Source organism: Palaemon carinicauda, chromosome 2 (genome assembly GCF_036898095.1).
Source record: "Palaemon carinicauda isolate YSFRI2023 chromosome 2, ASM3689809v2, whole genome shotgun sequence".
NCBI lineage: Eukaryota > Metazoa > Arthropoda > Malacostraca > Decapoda > Palaemonidae > Palaemon > Palaemon carinicauda.
Window position 1 is genome coordinate 108,848,056 of NC_090726.1, and position 17,159 is coordinate 108,865,214.

Here is a 17,159-nt window from a genome sequence, read left to right on the forward strand (position 1 = left end):
GAAATAAAATTCGGGTGTAGAATCAAAAATTTGCTCGAATTTTACTTCGGAAGTTGGAAAATTCGGATGTAGATACGTTCGTATGTAGAGGTTCCACTGTATATATATATATTATATATATATATATATATATTATATATATATATATATATATCACATATATCACACGCACATATACTGTATAAAATCTATATATATATATATATATATACATATATATATACATTATATACATATATATATATATATATATATACATGCATATATATATATATATAGATATACATATATACATATATATATATATATATATAAATAAATACTTATACATATATATATATATATATATATAATTATATATATATATATATATATACACACATACTGTATATATATATATATATATACACAGTATATATAAGGGATTTTGACAAAGGAAAAATCTATTTCTGGGCGAGAGACCTGTGCCGCCCAGTGAAATGCTCCTAAAGCACCATTTCTAAGGAATATAACTGCTATAATATTACCAGAGAAAAAATGCATAGGAATGCTAGGTTGAACTAGCTCGCTCACCTATTGGTGTCGATATAATCTGGGGCGTAATATGATCAGAGGTCTCGCACCATTTAGACATTTCCTCTTCGAAATCCCTCAATAGTGAGGTGCGGTTCAACATCCCCTGACGCGCAGACTAGTACTACTAACTCTACCCACGCTTGCCCAGCACTCCGTATAGCACCCCTAAGTTTGGGGTCTGATCAGGGGGGGACAAATAGGGTGGGTTCACTGGGCGGCACAGGTCTCTCGCCCAGAAATAGATTTTTCTTTCGTCAAAATCCCTTTTCTGGGCTCAACCTGTGCCGGCCAGTGAAATAGTACCAGAGAAACGAACCCAAACTTCAGTAAATATAAGAGAACGAATTAAAATCAAAATAACATAACAGTAGTTTAATCAAGAGTTGTAGTAGTAGACGATAGTCTTTATAACATCAAAAACTGACAGGGTATAATATCCCAGGAAGGGATGGCAAAATGTAAAATAAAACTTGAAAATCAAAATATGATCTAAGGTCAGAACATCTTAGATAATATCATATAAAACTGGACATAAAAGAAATACAGTTCGCAGGACAAAATGTAAATATGACAATTAATAATAGAGATAAACAATATCTAAGACATGGGGACACCCATGGGTGTGACATAACAAACTGAACTCAGGTAGGAACTGTAAGTGAGGCAAGTAAGAGGAAGAAGATGGCAAGACATAGTAAATTCAGGAATTAATCAGGAATTAATTTGTTTGGGGGATACCACGCTCCCTGCGGCTACGGTAGCGAGTTGAAGGGCCTCTAGATGTTTAAGATAGTGCCGCCTGAACACTGACGGGGATTTCCATCCGGTATATTTAGGAAGATCTGCAAAGTTCATGTGATGGAAAAAATTTATTGAGGTTGCTACCGCCCGTATGTCATGGACGTGAGGGAAAGACTCAGGATTAGCCAGTTTGATAAAATACAAAATCTGTTGCCTGATCCCTTTTAAATTTATAGTCCCTCCCTGCTCTCTGACGAACAAGGGTCCTGAGGTCTTATAGGAAGTCCTCGATAGAAAGGACTTTAGTGGTAACAGGACACAGGGAAGGATCCTGAGGGAGCGGGATAATTTTCCAGGAGGACCATCTGTTCTGAGGGTCTTCATTTTTGGCCAAGAAGACTTTGTCTGGGGAGAGGAGAACTTCTCCTGATGGAAGGAACTCAATGTGGCCCGGATCTCTTGACAAGGCCGCTAATTCCGAAATTCTAACGCCGGGTGCTAAACTCATAAGGAATAGAGTTTTTCTGAGTAGAGGTATATACTCACATGAGTCGTTGATGGTTTCTGACGCCAGTTTGAGGACATCATTGAGAAACCAGGAAACCGAGTTAGGACGAATGGATGGTTTCAGTCTGGCACAAGCTTTTGGAATTGAAGCTAGCAGTGAGTCTGTTAGATCTATATTAAACCTGACCAGGAAAATTTTCTTCAAGGCAGACTTAATGGTAGTAATAGTGTTAGCTGCCAAACCTGACTCAAACAAGGTTCTGAAAAAGGTAACCGTTAGGTTTAATGTCATAAAGACAACATTAGAAACCTTCAAAAACTTTGCTAGTTTTTTGACCGCTGAGTCATATTGACGAAGAGTGGAGTCTCTCTTATCTGATTCTAAGAATAAAGTATTCTGGAGATCTATGTTAGCCCCTTTGTGGGCCGCAAACTTCATGAAGTCCATAAAGTTAGGGCGTTCCGAATGTTTGAGGAAGCGAACACAGTGCGCGTTTGTACTATTTGGGTCAAAGTCGGGTTGGGGATCTGGCGAGGGCGGAGACTCAGCTCCAGTAAAAGAGGAAACCAATTGCTCTTGGGCCAATTGGGGGCCACCAGGGCTACTTGACCTTTGAAGGTTCGAAGTTTGTCCAGCACCTTCATCAATAGGTTCACCGGTGGGGAAAGATATATCCTTTCCCAGGTGTTCCAGTTCTGACACATGGCATCTGAGGCGTAAGCCCGAGGGTCCAGGTTGGGGGCCACATAACATTTTAGTTTGTGGTTGGACTCCGTCGCGAAGAGATTTACCTGGAGGTCCGGTACCTGGGAGAGGATCCACTGAAATGATTTTCGATCTAGTGACCATTCTGACTCCAACGGGGTCGTCCTTGAGAGTGCGTCTGCCACAACGTTCCGAACTCCAGCCAGATGGACAGCTGATAGGTGCCATTGGTTTGAGGCTGCTAGGGAAAAGATTGCTACCATCACATGGTTGATGGTGCCTGACTTGGAGCCCCCTCTGTTTAGGCAACGGACTATAACTTCGTTGTCGAGAACTAGTCTCAGGTGTTGCTTCTTGGCTGGGGAAAGAAGTTTTAAAGTTAGTAAGACCGCCATGGCTTCTAGGACGTTTATGTGGAACTGTTGGAACATTGTGGACCAAAGGCCCTGAATCTTCCTGTGTTGGGAATAACCTCCCCAACCTGATAGGGAGGCATCCGTGTGGATGACTATCTTTGGAGGAGGGTACCGTAGCGGAACCGATTTCGACAGGCTCTTGGGGGTTGTCCATGGGAGAAGCCTCTTCCAAAGAATGAGAGGAAGACGGGTCTTCTTGTCTCGAAATTTGTTGTTCGCTCTGGAGCGCCAAACCCGGTTTATGTCCTTCAGTTTCGCTTTCAGAAGAAGGTCTGTCACTGAAGCGAATTGTAGGGATCCTAGGATCTTTTCTTGATTCCTTCTGGATGTTATCTTTTCCCCGAGAAAGCGTTTGGTATTCTTCGCAATCTCTATTCTCTTGGACCTGGGAAGACATAGGGTGTGAGAGCATAGGTCCCACTGTAATCCCAGCCACTGAAACTTGGTCTCCGGTGTTAGGCGGGACTTTCTGAAATTTATTTGGAATCCCAGAGACTGAAGATACTGGATCACTTTGTTTGTTGCTTTGAGACAATCCTCTACATTGTCTGACCAGATTAGCCAATCGTCCAGATATGCGACGACTTGGACCCCTTGGGTTCGAAGTTCTTGAATGACTGATTCCGCTAGTTTCGTGAAAATTCTGGGCGCGATGTTGAGCCCGAAAGGCATCACTTTGAACGTGTAAGCCTTGTTGCCTAGTCTGAATCCTAGGAATGGGCGGAAATGTCTCGCTATTGGAACGTGATAGTAAGCATCGGTAAGATCGATGGAGGTGGTGACGGCCCCACGAGGAAGTAAGGTCCGTACCTGCGAGACGGTAAGCATGTGAAACTTGTCGCATTGAATGAACAAGTTTAGCCGGGAAAGATCGAGGATGACTCTCCGGCTGTCTGAGTCTTTTTTCGGGACGCTGAATAAGCGACCTTGAAACTTCAGATGTTTTGTTTCTTTGATCGCGTTCTTGCACAGAAGATCCTGGGTAAACAGGGACAGATCCGGCGTCGGGAGTTGATGGAATTTGTTCGGTGGAGGAGGCCCTTCTATCTAACTCCACCCCAGGCCCTTGGAAATTATGCTGAAGGCCCAAGGACTGAACCTCCAGAGACTCCTGAACGCATAAAGTCTCCCTCCTACCTGAAGATTCTCAGTAGGTGGAGGATTTTCTGCCACGGCCTCCGCGTGATCCCTTTCCACGCGAGAAATATCTCCCCTTGCCTCTGTTCTGAAAGGAACCTCTTGAACCAAGGCCCCTGCCTCGCTGGTATCCTTGAGAGGAACCCTGGGACTCATAGGCAGGGTTATAAGCCGGTGAGGTGAACGAACTCGAAGCCACTTGGCTTTTAGGGACGAGAACATATTCCTCTTGGGGCTGAGGCTTGGAGGTGGAGGGTTGGATGGTCTGAGCAACCGGGATCGGCTGGACTACCTGGAGAGGTTGACGGAACTGGGCAGAGCTATAAGGACGTAGCCTTTTCCTGCCCCCGGATTGAACGTTCGACTGTTCGAACTTCCGTTTGGGAGCGAGACCCCAACGGACCTTGAGGCTCTGGTTCACCCTGGCAGCTTCGCTCAACACCGAGTTGACCATGTCCTCCGGGAACAGGTCCGGAGCCCAAGCGGAGGCTTTAATGAGCTTATTCGGCTCGAGGCGGATAGTAGCCTCTGATAAAACATGCCTACGGCAACGTCTTCTGGCTACCAAGAAGTCATAGCAATCCGATAACAAGGATTGTAAGGTGGCCTTGTCATGACCTTAAAGGCGTGTTCCTCATCAAAGTTGAGGGAAAACCTCTCCGCCATCGTCGAGACGTTTAGGCTCCTGCTAAACCTAGACCGGGACTCGAACTCGAGTCGAATTAAGGTTTCGGGAAGTCTTGGAAGTCGTTCGCTAAATTGCGTCGACGCAAAATCAGCGGATAACTTACCAGAGGTAAATGTTGACTGAATGTTAAGCCAACATTCATTATCTGATGGGAGCAGAAGAGATGTAGGGTCTGTCTCCCGAAGCTGGGGCAAAGGTTTGTCTTCAGCCACTGCCTGAAGAGCTAACTCCACCATCTTGGTGACGCAAGGAGTAGGGGTCTGCTCGTCCACAAGAAACAGTGTATGTGCTCTTGTGGGGAGTCAGCATGGTGTTCGTGCAACCCCACTCGTTCAGGGTTCTAACCCAAACAGACTGAGCCTGTTCTTTTGGGAAGATAACGGTCTCCTTAGATACCTTATCTAGCCGGACAAGAGCTTCTTCCGTTAGCCGGGCGAAGCCGGGGAAGGGGAATTGAAGGCCGGGAGGGAAGAATTCAAAGTCTTCAATGGGCCGGGTTCCAAAACCTTCAATGGTCAACATCCCGTCAGTGAAAGGGCAGTGGAGCGCCATTTTCCACGGGTTATTTTTAGTGAAAGGCGGGAGTTTTGAGGCGTCCGGGATGAGGAACTGCTGTTGTTGAGGCAGTTCTCCTTCTAAGGTATCCAGTCTCCTGGTAACGGCAGATAGCATTGAGCTAATCTGCTCTGAGACAACCCTTGACATCATATTAGTGAGAGCCACCGGGTCGAAGGTGGCCGGGGCAACTGAGGAAGTTGGCTGCACTCCCGGGTCCTGAGAAGTAGAGGAGGTGCTAGCTAAGCCACTTGGGGCTCTGGGGAGGGAAGCCTTCTTTGGCTTGGTTGTTTTGGGTAGTGTGGGATTCTTGCGAGTCCTAACTAAGGGTCTCTTCTGAGACTTAACCTTGGGAGGAACCAGGTGTGATCTCGGGGTAGATTCACGGTTCGCATCAAAACCTAGAAAGGAAGAATTAGATGCCGAAGAAAAAGAAGGGCTAAGAAGAGGGATCTTAGCGCCGGACCCACCTGCCTCACCTACCTCCTTACCTGTCTCCGGTTTGTCCAAAACCATGGGTTCCAAGTCCAAATTCAGAGCCGCAACATTGTCCTCAATGGGGTCGGGGTCGTCACCGAGGTCAGTATCCTGATCGAGAGCAAGGTCCAGGGTTGCTGTAATGTCGGCAATAATAGGGGCTGCCACTTCTTTAGGCACTGCTGCAGAAGATTTTGCGTTGGGATAGATCAGGTTGCAGTAATCTTCAGAAAGGACGTAAGGCTTCTTGGCCCTAACGTTACGGGTGAAGCCGCCTACCCAAACTTTCAAGGTGGCTCTTGCTGTGGTCTTAGCTGCTTGAGAACTCTGAAAGAGCGGGGATAAGGTTAGCAAACCCGGGAGACGGAGCTGAGAAATGATAACCAAAGGTTCATTATATAAAGCAAGAGGAATGCAAGTAGAAAAAACGACCTATAGAGGACTCACCGATTCCGAAGAGAGGGTGGTGACAAGGTCGTAACAGACAAGGCAGTTGTCGGGGTGCCAAACTATCAGGTCATCCATCTGAATCCCACAGTCGGCGTGAGATCTGCAGACCTCCTGTCCGCAGGGCTGTTGAAGGACGGCCGCGCAGGCTGTCATCCGCCAGCGGACCACCTGTAAAAAGGAATAGTCTATGAACACCTACTTAATATCTCTAGAAGGGACCCTGGAGGATCCGGACCTTGAAATTAAAGCAAAATGCATAGTCTTAGACTAAACATGCAGAGAACCTTAGACTATTCCAAGAGGAACCCGGAAGAGCCGGGGATGAGAAAAGGATGTATAAATAAGGGAATGAATAGTTATAAATAACAGTCCCGGGGACTGGGAACAGAAATACTTAAAGTAAACTTAAAGTAAACTTAGAGTAAACTTAAAGTTACATCCTTAAAATACATATAATAAAGAACTCCGATTATTATGATCTTATACATTAACGTCCGTGAGAGTATAGGGTTCCCGTAGGGAGAGTAGGAATCATAAACTGTGTCAGTGTCATCAGATCTGGCAGTATTGTAAGCTCGGAGGTCCCAATGTCTGATGACGGGAGGGTACGGTGGGAGAATGCTGGAGGAGCCAAGGGATCCACCAACGAGACTACCGGACGTACCGGGACGAAGGTAATGATTCGTGTAGAATGCTATGATTGTAGGTTAATAATATGTCCTATTACGAACGATAATGGCAGGAGGTACCGTATGATGGGGACACTCCTATAATATAAATAAGGTCTCATTCCTAATTCCATTAAGCTAAAAGCAAAAGCCATACCAAGAAGGCATTAGGTAGACTGCCCAATCGCATGGATAGGGCACGTGATATAGTCCCCGGCGGTCCCGGCCCTCCCCCTCCCCGACTGATGGCCAATCGAGACGACGGGAGGGGGGAGACGAGAACCACCCGGGATGAATGAGACTAAGTAGCACCCCGTGAGATAATCTCGGTCCTCAATATGTCGGAATGTTGAGGGAAGACTGAGGAACAAGCATACTTGGCCCGTATTGTCTTAGCCAACAACCATCGAATAAGAGGAGAGACGTGCTCTGGGAGGGGTGGGGTACAGGGGAATCACGTGGACAGGTGGTGGTAGGCAGGGCTACCAACTGGAGATCCCCTCAACACAACATGGAAAATCCCAAGAATATGATCATAACGGAGTGTGACAATAAAAACAATATGAACTGTTATAAATACTTAAAAGTAAATAATGAATAAAAGCGTAATCACGTAAAAAAGGCTAGGCATGCAAAATAAATATGGCAAGAGAGGGACGCGAGCGAGTGGCAAGGGAGGAAGCATGACGTCATCTTGGAAGATGGAAAACAGGGATACCAACCTTACTACTGAAGCGGGTAGATACCGAACAGTAACACAAATAAAGAGCTACGCGAGAGTCCCACTCGAACCAAAACGTAAAACTATGTGGAGCGAAAGTAAAACCAATAGTCTTTTACAACATCAAAGTGAAATGCTCCCAGAAAAAACAGCAAAACAGTTCCCCGCGGGAACGCTATCCACTAACATGCACGAAGGCAGGCATGCCAACATAACTGAAAGCCTTAAATGATATGTAACACTGATACCATAGTTATAATAATAATGATACGCTAAAGTTAAAAGCATATAATCGGTGTAAAGGTAAAAATCTCCCAAAAAGTTTGAACGAATAACGATGATGAAAGAAATAACGAACGAACTAGCGAGAAAAGGCAGGAGCCGTGGAACCATGAACAGATAGAACGGGAACGCTATCCACTATAAATCACTTCTGAATTAATAAAACAAAGGCTACACTGCCCATTCACGCTTAAAACTCATGGATAAAGTACTTAACTTCGATGGAGTAACTTGGGATTCCGCCATCGATGCGTAGAGGGAGAAAAAATCCAAAAAACACCGAGGTAAACACAACAGAACTAAGCGTATGCGGGTGCTAATAAGGAGTGATGGGCAAGCGTGGGTAGAGTTAGTAGTACTAGTCTGCGCGGCAGGGGATGTTGAACTGCACCTCACTATTGAGGGATTTCGAAGAGGAAATGTCTAAATGGTGCGAGACCTCTGATCATATTACGCCCCAGATTATATCGACACCAATAGGTGAGCGAGCTAGTTCAACCTAGCATTCCTATGCATTTTTTCTCTGGTAATATTATAGCAGTTATATTCCTTAGAAATGGTGCTTTAGGAGCATTTCACTGGGCGGCACAGGTTGAGCCCAGATATATATATATATATATATATATATATATATATATATATATATGTCTTGAGAAGTTTAAGTAAATACTTTTAGGGTGCTTTGGTCATCCTTGTCTCTTATTGGAACAATATTGTATCTACTGCACAGAGGCTTGATTACATTAATAGAGGTCCAAATCTGTACAGCTGTACACATTGGCCCCAGTTCACATGCACTATGAATGAGGTCCATTGTCTGACTGGGATTTCCCACATGGGCCATCAGCAAAGGGCAAGTAGTAAACTTTCTTGTAGTGCCCCTGTTAATCCTGGACAACACCGATTACTATATAAAGCATATCATCTGAATTTTTTGCATGGTGTTAAAGATAAAGGGTGTTATGGTAATTTAAGAGACTGTCTGTTATCTGGCAACTTTAGTGGTGCTCGATACTCGGGTGTTTACTACAATTAGAATACCACCTGAGAAGGAAAAACCTGTAGATAATACAAACAGTAAAAAAATTGATAAAATCTTTAAAACTTATATTCTCTAATGGTTCTTATGCTGGACCCCTAAAAATTTCAGGATTATATCTAAGCTATCAGCTACAGCTTTAAATTGCAGAATTTTCTTCAATAACAAACACCTCTGAATTTCTAATCCCCGGGCTATTACTATCATTATCAATATTACAAGCCAAGCCTGAAAACTAGTAGGAAAACCAAGATGGTACAATCCCCATGGTTCCACAATGGAAAGCCCAGTGCAGAATTGAAATTGAAAAATAAACTATACATGAGATTTTTTTTTTTTTTACAAAATATACAAAGAGTAGCAGCAACAATATAATAGATCAGTCATTTCTAAATTCTGAGACAACTCATCACAACCTGTTAAACAGTAAAGTGTTTACAAACTGTTTGAACTTCTGAAAGCCCATCAATTCAATTGCCCAATCAGAAAGATCATTCAAAATCTGGTCACCCCTGGAATAAAACCTCTAGAATACTGTGAAGTATTAACCCTCATGATGGCGATGTCATGACTGTTAGGATTAACTGCATTCCTAGTACTATATATTGGATGGTACAGTCAGTGAAGATCAATGTAAAAGAATGGTCAGAATTATACAAAATGTTATGCAACATGTATAAAAAGCTAATTGTATGAAGGTACCAGAGATTAATATCAAGATCAAGGCTAAGGAATTGAATTGACCACTAAAGTTTTTGCCCAAAAATTAAGATGTGTCTAGCTGAAAACCACACACAAGAACAATACTCAAAACATAGTATAAGAAATTAATTGACGCATTTCCTCACGGAGACTGAAAACAAAAAATCTTAAGACTTTCTCAATGGGCCATTTTTTGTGAAATTGAAGACGACAGACCAAATGGGTTTCTCTAAAGTAGCTTTAAAATAAAAATTAAACTTAGAGTTTGAAATGAGTTACATATACTGTAGTTAACGGAACATTATCAATACAAAAATATGGATGTTGAGGAGACACTGTATTTAACCTACTAATAATCACATTGAGTTTCGTTCCGGTTTCAACTTCAACCCCCATATTTGTACCATGCAGTAATTTATGTAGATCCTTAATAAGGGATTTAGCAACAATCAGGAGATGGAATTGATGCAGAGGGAGTAGCATCATCTACTTACGCAACAAGCCTGTTTTCAGGGTCAAACCACATATAATGCAAGAACACTACCCAGGGGAACACCGGATATTGTATCCCTACAATTACTATGACGCCCATTAACCACTTTCTTGCAATCTACAGTATTTCTTAAAATTTGATAATGATGCTAAGAAAAGCTCAACCTACTTCCATCTGTCAAAGGCATCACTAAAATTAAGGTTAATCATATGAACCAAAATCAAGGGATTTATGCACAGCACTTGAAAATGTAAGAGTGGAAATTACATGCTTCAAGGCCTTTGTTAAAGCCGAACTGCAAAATAGGGACCAGTGAGTTATGCTAATTGGATGGTAATCAGCAGGACTAGAGCTAACACAAACACATCTATCTAATGGAGTAACATTTACAATTCTTCAACAAATGTAAAAAGAACCTCTTTGCTAATGTGATAAAAAATAACAAAACACATAAACTAAGAAATCAGCTTTATAAAAAACGGAAAAATACCATTTGGGTCAACACTCCATTTACTATCAAAGGACGGTAAAAGTGTTTTAATTTGGACCTGAAAAGCTAAACACGTTAGTTTAACTTTAGGAAAACAGGAATGAGGAAGACTGGAGCTATCCAATTTAGTAAGCAGAAGGAATGAAGCTGAACATAGACCTATGATCCTTGACAGCAGCAAAGGAAACCTTCCTGTCACAATGTGATAATTGTACCGCATGTGTTTCAAATAAGCTCGTAAACTGTAACGGTATTTCCTTTCTTTTGTATATCTTGCTCTCCTCCTGCACTGATAACAGAGCCTGTTTGAACTTGCTCTTTTATGCATTGGCTGATTTGAATTTTTGTGATGTTCTTGTGAGTAAGCACTTGTATATAAGCTTGTTGTCTGTTTAATAAATCTAGTTGAATTCCTCTGGCCTCTCTGTTATAACAAAAACAGCCCACTTGCACATTACCGTAGAAATGTAAACACAGTGTCAATACATATAATTGAAATGGCACAAGACATGCACAAGGTAAAAATTGTATCTTTGACCTTGATACATACATACAGTATTATTTCAAGACTTGTCTTTTTGAGGCTTCTGTCGATGTTCTAAAGGGCTTCGGAACAAGTTCACTCTAGGGAGACATGTAGCATTTGGGGGTTTTGATGAAGCTGATTCACAAAGTCAAAAATATGTTACAGACCTCGTACAGCAATAGTTTGTATATTTGTTTGAACACACTATGTAACCAGAGGTTTTGATATACAGTATGTCATTTAAAAGATTTTTTATACTTACTTTCAACAATTTTGTATTCAGGTATCAATTGCATACAATAGCAGTGTTCTCCACCCCAAAAATGCTTGGAATCTCTCCAGTGTTCATCACAAGCTAAGCAAAACAAATTGCCATCTTCTGTTGTTATGAAAACTAAAGTTGGGCCATTGTAGTCAAACACATGATGCTGGAACCTGGCAAATGCATAGTAAGTAAATCCTGGTAAATATATAAACAATACATTGTACTTCAAAATTCTTGCACATTTTAAACTGCACCTTTTAAATCACAGAATTACATATAAACACTTTCAAGAAATATGACATTTGAAAGTAATTAGTATTTTTCCTAATATTACAAACCTGGAGCTATTTACAGGGGATGTTACTTTTGGCGTAGCTGAAAGTCGAGCTATAAGACTTTTAGCGAGGGATAACTACCCCAACCACTAGTTAGCAGGAGGAGTTGAGGGTAGCCAGCTACCACGCTCACTTACACACCAGAGCTGAGCCCACACTTTGCTTGCAGGCATGACTTTCTTGGGGGATATGTGCTAGTGGCCCAATCTGTATAAATAGCTCCAAGTTTGTATCGTTAGGAAAAATACTCTATACAAACGCTCGCTATTTATAGGGGATGATCTACCTCTTAGGAGGGTGGAGGTCCGTGCCAACTGACTCTTGGCATCTGACCCGAGATTCTCTCCCGACAAAACAGATCGATCGTAAATGGCAGGAACCCTGCACCTGGCTAAAATCATCGTGCTCTGCACGACTAACGACCTACACAAGCTGTGTGTTTGTGCACTAGCAATGTGACTTGGTCTAGTAATAGTATCTTCGAGTCATAGGAGTCTTAGAGTACTTAGACCTTACCCAATCCCCCCTCCCTAGAGGGATTAGGGACACAACAAGTATCATTTCTATATTAGGTTACACAAGGGATATTGATCTTACCTGCAGAAAGGTGAGGTTAGCTGTGCAGAGTACCATGTTGCTGATTCTACAAGGGAGAGGAAGTAGAAGGAGAGAAGGAAGCAAGTCATTCTAATTCATTCACCCCAGACTAATCCAGCCCTCAGCCCTCAACCCTCTGCTACTTGGCCATCAAGGAGCTTCCGCAGCAGGACCAATGGAAAAAATTTCCATGTTCATGTGGGTTATGTCTTCCAGGTAGTGGGCGGTGAAGGTCGTCTAACACTTTTACGTGCCTGCTTACAATACCTGTGCCACAGAGTAGTTCTTTTTGAACGCCAGGGACATCTAACGTCATGAACTCTGGGTCGTTGTGGTGGAGGAGGGTCAGGATTAATTGCCAGGCCGATGACCTTGCAAATCCATGATGAGATGGTGTTTTTCATGACACTCCACTTGCCCACCCCCGGGTTGAAAGAGTGCCGACACATGGGGGCGAACTGCTGCTCCTCTTTTTGAGTAACACCTTGGACTCCTTACTAGGCAAAGACCAACTGGTCTGAATCTTCGGTTACAGAACAAAGACTTTCAATCTTAAAGGGTCCGGATCTAGGATCTGCTACCCCTGGATTTTGAGTCTTGGCAATAAGCTCAGGGAGGAAGTGAATTACCTCTCCCAAACCCCTTGAATGGGAGAGGTCGTAGGATAGACCATGCAGTTCACTAACTCTCTTGGCCAAAGCCAGAGCGAGTGGGAACACTGTCTTCAGAGTAAGGTGGCAATCTATTGCCTGGCATAATGGTTCATAGGGAGCTCCCTTCACAGATTGAAGGACTTGAACCACGTTCCAAGGAGGAGGTCTAACTTCCGACTAGGGACAGGTAATCTCATAACTCCATATGAGGAGAGAAAGTTCCAACGAGGAGGATATATTTACTCCCTTCAGTTTAAGGGCGAAACTTGAGGCTGAGCGGTAGCCTTTAACTGCAAAAACTGAGAACATTTCCTCCCGAAGGTATACAGTGCAAGAAACTCTGCTATTGTTGGACCACTTAACCTGGTAGACTGACGTTGAAGAGCGTCTAAGGTTTCCAGACATCCTTTCTGCAACTCGCACAAATCCTCTCGAGTGAGGAGATGCTGGACAGTCTGTAGGTGTGAAGTTGAAGTGAAGCTGCGGCTTTGAGGAAGATGATGGCATGTAGTTGTTTTAGTATCCTGTGTCATGGAGGAAGTTCACTCGGAAGCTTTTTCAAGAGCTGCAGAAGGTCAGGGAAACCAATTTGCATGATGCCATAAGCGGGGCTATTAATGTCATGGAAAAATTTTTGCTTATTCTGACTTTGTTGAGGGCTTTTCTCATCAGACAGAACGGAGGAAATGTGTACACATCGATGTTGCCCCACCGTTGATGGAATGCATCTTGTCAGATAGCCTGGGGATCCTGGACTGAGATTCAGTAGAGCGGGTGTCTGAAATTCAGGCCGTCGCAAACAGATCCCCAGTCGGGGAACATTTAAGTCAGGACTTTGTTGGTTACTACATGATTCAAAGACCACTCAGAGCCAACTATCTGAGTCGCTGTGTTCAGGTTGTCTGTAAACACATTCCTCTTGCCTGGAATGAAGCAAGCAAGCAGGGACCCAGTTGTCTTCCACCCATCTGAGCATCTGTACTGCTAGATGGCACAGGGGCTGCGAGAAAGTACTGCCTTGCTTGTTTATGTAGCCTACCACCGTGGTGTTGTCGTTCATCAAGACCACAAATTGCCCCGCCAGGAATGGGTGGAACTATTGGAGGGCGAGGAAGGCTACCCTTATCTCCAAGAGATTTATATGCTGGTACCTTTCTGATTCAGACCAAAGGCCGGAGATGATGTAGTGCAGCATATGGGGCCCCACACCCTTCTTTTGATGGATCCGAAAAGAGCATCAGTTCCGGAGGAGGGACGAGAAGATTGACCCCTTTGCGGAGGTTCTCGTCTGCCACCACCATTTGAAGTCCGTCTGTACCTCTGACCCTAGTTGAACCAGGTTGTCCGGGAAATCCTTTGCCTGATTCCACTGGGACTTGAGGCACCACAGGAAGGATCTTACCCTAAGGCGATCATTGGGTACTAGACAAGCCAGGGATGATAGGTGGCCTATGAGATGCAACCAGCTCTGGGCTGGAAGCTCTTCTCACTTGAGGAAGGGTCATGCTACCTTCCTCAGCCTCTGAATTCTGTCATCTGATGGAAATACTTTGTGCTGTTTGGTGCCTATTATCATGCCTAGATATACCAGTCTTTGAGAGGGGAGCAGATGTGATTTCTTGAGGTTTACCATGATCCCCAGATCTTGGCAAAACCCCAGAGGCTTGTCTCAGTGTTGAAGAAGGGTAGACACCAGGTCTGCTAGGATCAGCCAGTCGTCCAGATATCTTAGGAGACGGATGCCAATTCTGTGAGCCCAAGATGACACTAGGGCAAATACTTTAGTACAGACCTGTGATGCTGTGGAAACACCGAAACACAGCACCTTGAACTGGTATTGCTTTTGGTTGAACATGATCCCTAGATACAGTTAACCCACCCCCAGGTATTCTTGAATCAACATGCACGAAATCACATATTCGTGAGATTTTCTGTAGAGAATATCCACAAAATATTCAAGAAAATTTTATATATTTGCAAAATATTTTTCTTCAATTTTGGCAAATAAATAACAGATTGTAACATTTTTCCTTTTAATTTCATACTTATTTATTTACAATTAATTTCATATCAATAAGTAAATTCTTAAAGTTCAATGAACAGTGCTTTATTGCATGTAAGAATGCATAATGATACTACATATATCAAACACATTAGTGATACATTTTTCTTTCATTTTGGGAAATAAATAACAGATCATAACATATTTTTCCTTTAAATCTCATGATTATTTATTCACGAATGAACAGTTCTGCTGCACATGTCAAACACACTAACGATATATTTTTCTTTTAATTCTGTAAATAAATAACAGATCATAACATTTTTACTTCAAGTCAAATGATTAATTATCTACAATTAATTTTACATCAATAGGTACATATCTAAACTAAAAAACACAATGATCAATACTTCATGTTATGTACAAACACACATTGCTACTACTGTATGCATATCCAACACATTAGCGATTTATTTCCCTTTTATTTCGGTAAATAAATGCCAAAGCGTAAAATTTTTTCCTTTTAATGTCATGCTTATTTATTTACATTCAACATTTTATCAATAGTCAGACCTCATTAATCGTGGTTTCTTACTTCGCCGTTTTGGTTTTTCACGGCCAAGGAAAAAAAAAAATCTTTGTGGTTATTGTTTACTCAACATTAAGAATTTGATTTCTAATACAGTAATACCTCGACATATGAGTGTCCCAACATATGAGAAATTTGAGATATGAGGAAAGTTTCAGGAAAATTTTTGCCCCGATATACGAGACAAATTTGAGATATGAGGATACAAGACGGTTCCCTATGCAGCCGCTAGGTGGCCGAGTGTGTGAGAGGCTGCTCACGAGGAGAGCATCGCTTGCTCTTTCCCGCCAGAAAAACATGAGTGGTGTACGAGTGACTGAGCTGGCTCACCAATAGAGGAGTACATCAACAATATGTACCATCCTCAAGAAGAAGGATGCTATAAAGAAGGAAATCATACATGTTAAGTGAAGTGGCAGGATTTTTCTGATTTTATGGAAAAGAGGCACCTGGACAAGTTGGCGTGTGGTCATGCGTTAGACTTTTGTGATGACACTTTTGTACGTCATTTTTGTAACATTTTGAAGGAGAGACAAAAGCAAACATCCCTATATAGGTTCCTTTTCAAAAGGCCGGCAAAAAGCGAAGGTGAAAGAGAGTAAAAAAGCAAGGCAAAAAGAGCCAGGCCGGAAGAAGAAAAGTAAAAAAAAATGAAAATGAAAAAATTTGGATTAAGTTTAGTATAACGTAAGTTTAACATTTATTTTTAAGTGTGTGTACAGTAAGCTAATTTCATTTAAGTTAAATTTAAAGTTTAAGTTATGTTACGTAGTGTAAGTGTGTGTACAGTAAGCTAATTTCATTCAAGTTAAATTTAAAGTTTATGTTGTTACGTAGTGTAAGTGTGTGTACAGTAAGCTAATTTCATTTAAGTTAAATTTAAAGTTCAAGTTATGTTACGTAGTGTTACAAAAGTGTATCGTACCGAACGTATTGCCGTCAAGTCTCTCCCTCGTCCTCCGCACACACCGCCGTTAGTCGCTACCGTCTGTCTTGAAGGTAAGAACTCCATAATAATGTCACATTTTATTGCAGATCATAACCAGTAATTAGTTATTTGTTATTTTGTGAGCGTAGGTTGTGAATTAGAACAATTAAAAAATTGTTTTTCCACTGCAATATACTGTTTTCAGAGGGTGGGAACGGATTAATTTTTTTTAGTTATTTCATAAGAGAGAAATTGATCCGAGATATGAGCTAATTGACATACGAGCTCAGGTCCCGCAACGCATTAAGCTTGTATCTCAAGGTAATACTATAGTTGGCAACAGCATTGAGATGGCAAAGAACAATGCAATACCTAGTAAATAAAAATTCTCATAAAAATTGCAATAAAATTCAAGCTGGGCCATAATTTCAAATACCCCGCACTCCTTTACACTGGGAGCACTGCGCGCTACTATCCTAGTGCTCTCTGTACAGTGTGTATCCATTTGCTATGGTAACAAATTACAGCTATATTTGAAATAAACTGGATTTTGATTAAAGGGTGTTTCACTTAACTGTATCCAATCATAATGCATGTAATATTCACGTTAGTATCA

The 17,159-nt window shown here is 42.2% G+C and overlaps 1 protein-coding gene across 3 annotated transcripts in view; it reads right to left on the reverse strand.

Annotated features, from left to right (window-relative positions):
- Positions 1-17,159, reverse strand: part of LOC137626247 (uncharacterized) — a 382,723-nt gene that overhangs the window by 31,427 nt on the left and 334,137 nt on the right. For all 3 annotated transcript variants that reach the window (XM_068357322.1, XM_068357330.1, XM_068357333.1), the window contains one exon: positions 11,437-11,609. In XM_068357322.1, coding sequence (XP_068213423.1) covers positions 11,437-11,609 — 173 coding nt within the window. The remainder of the gene's footprint in view (positions 1-11,436; positions 11,610-17,159) is intronic.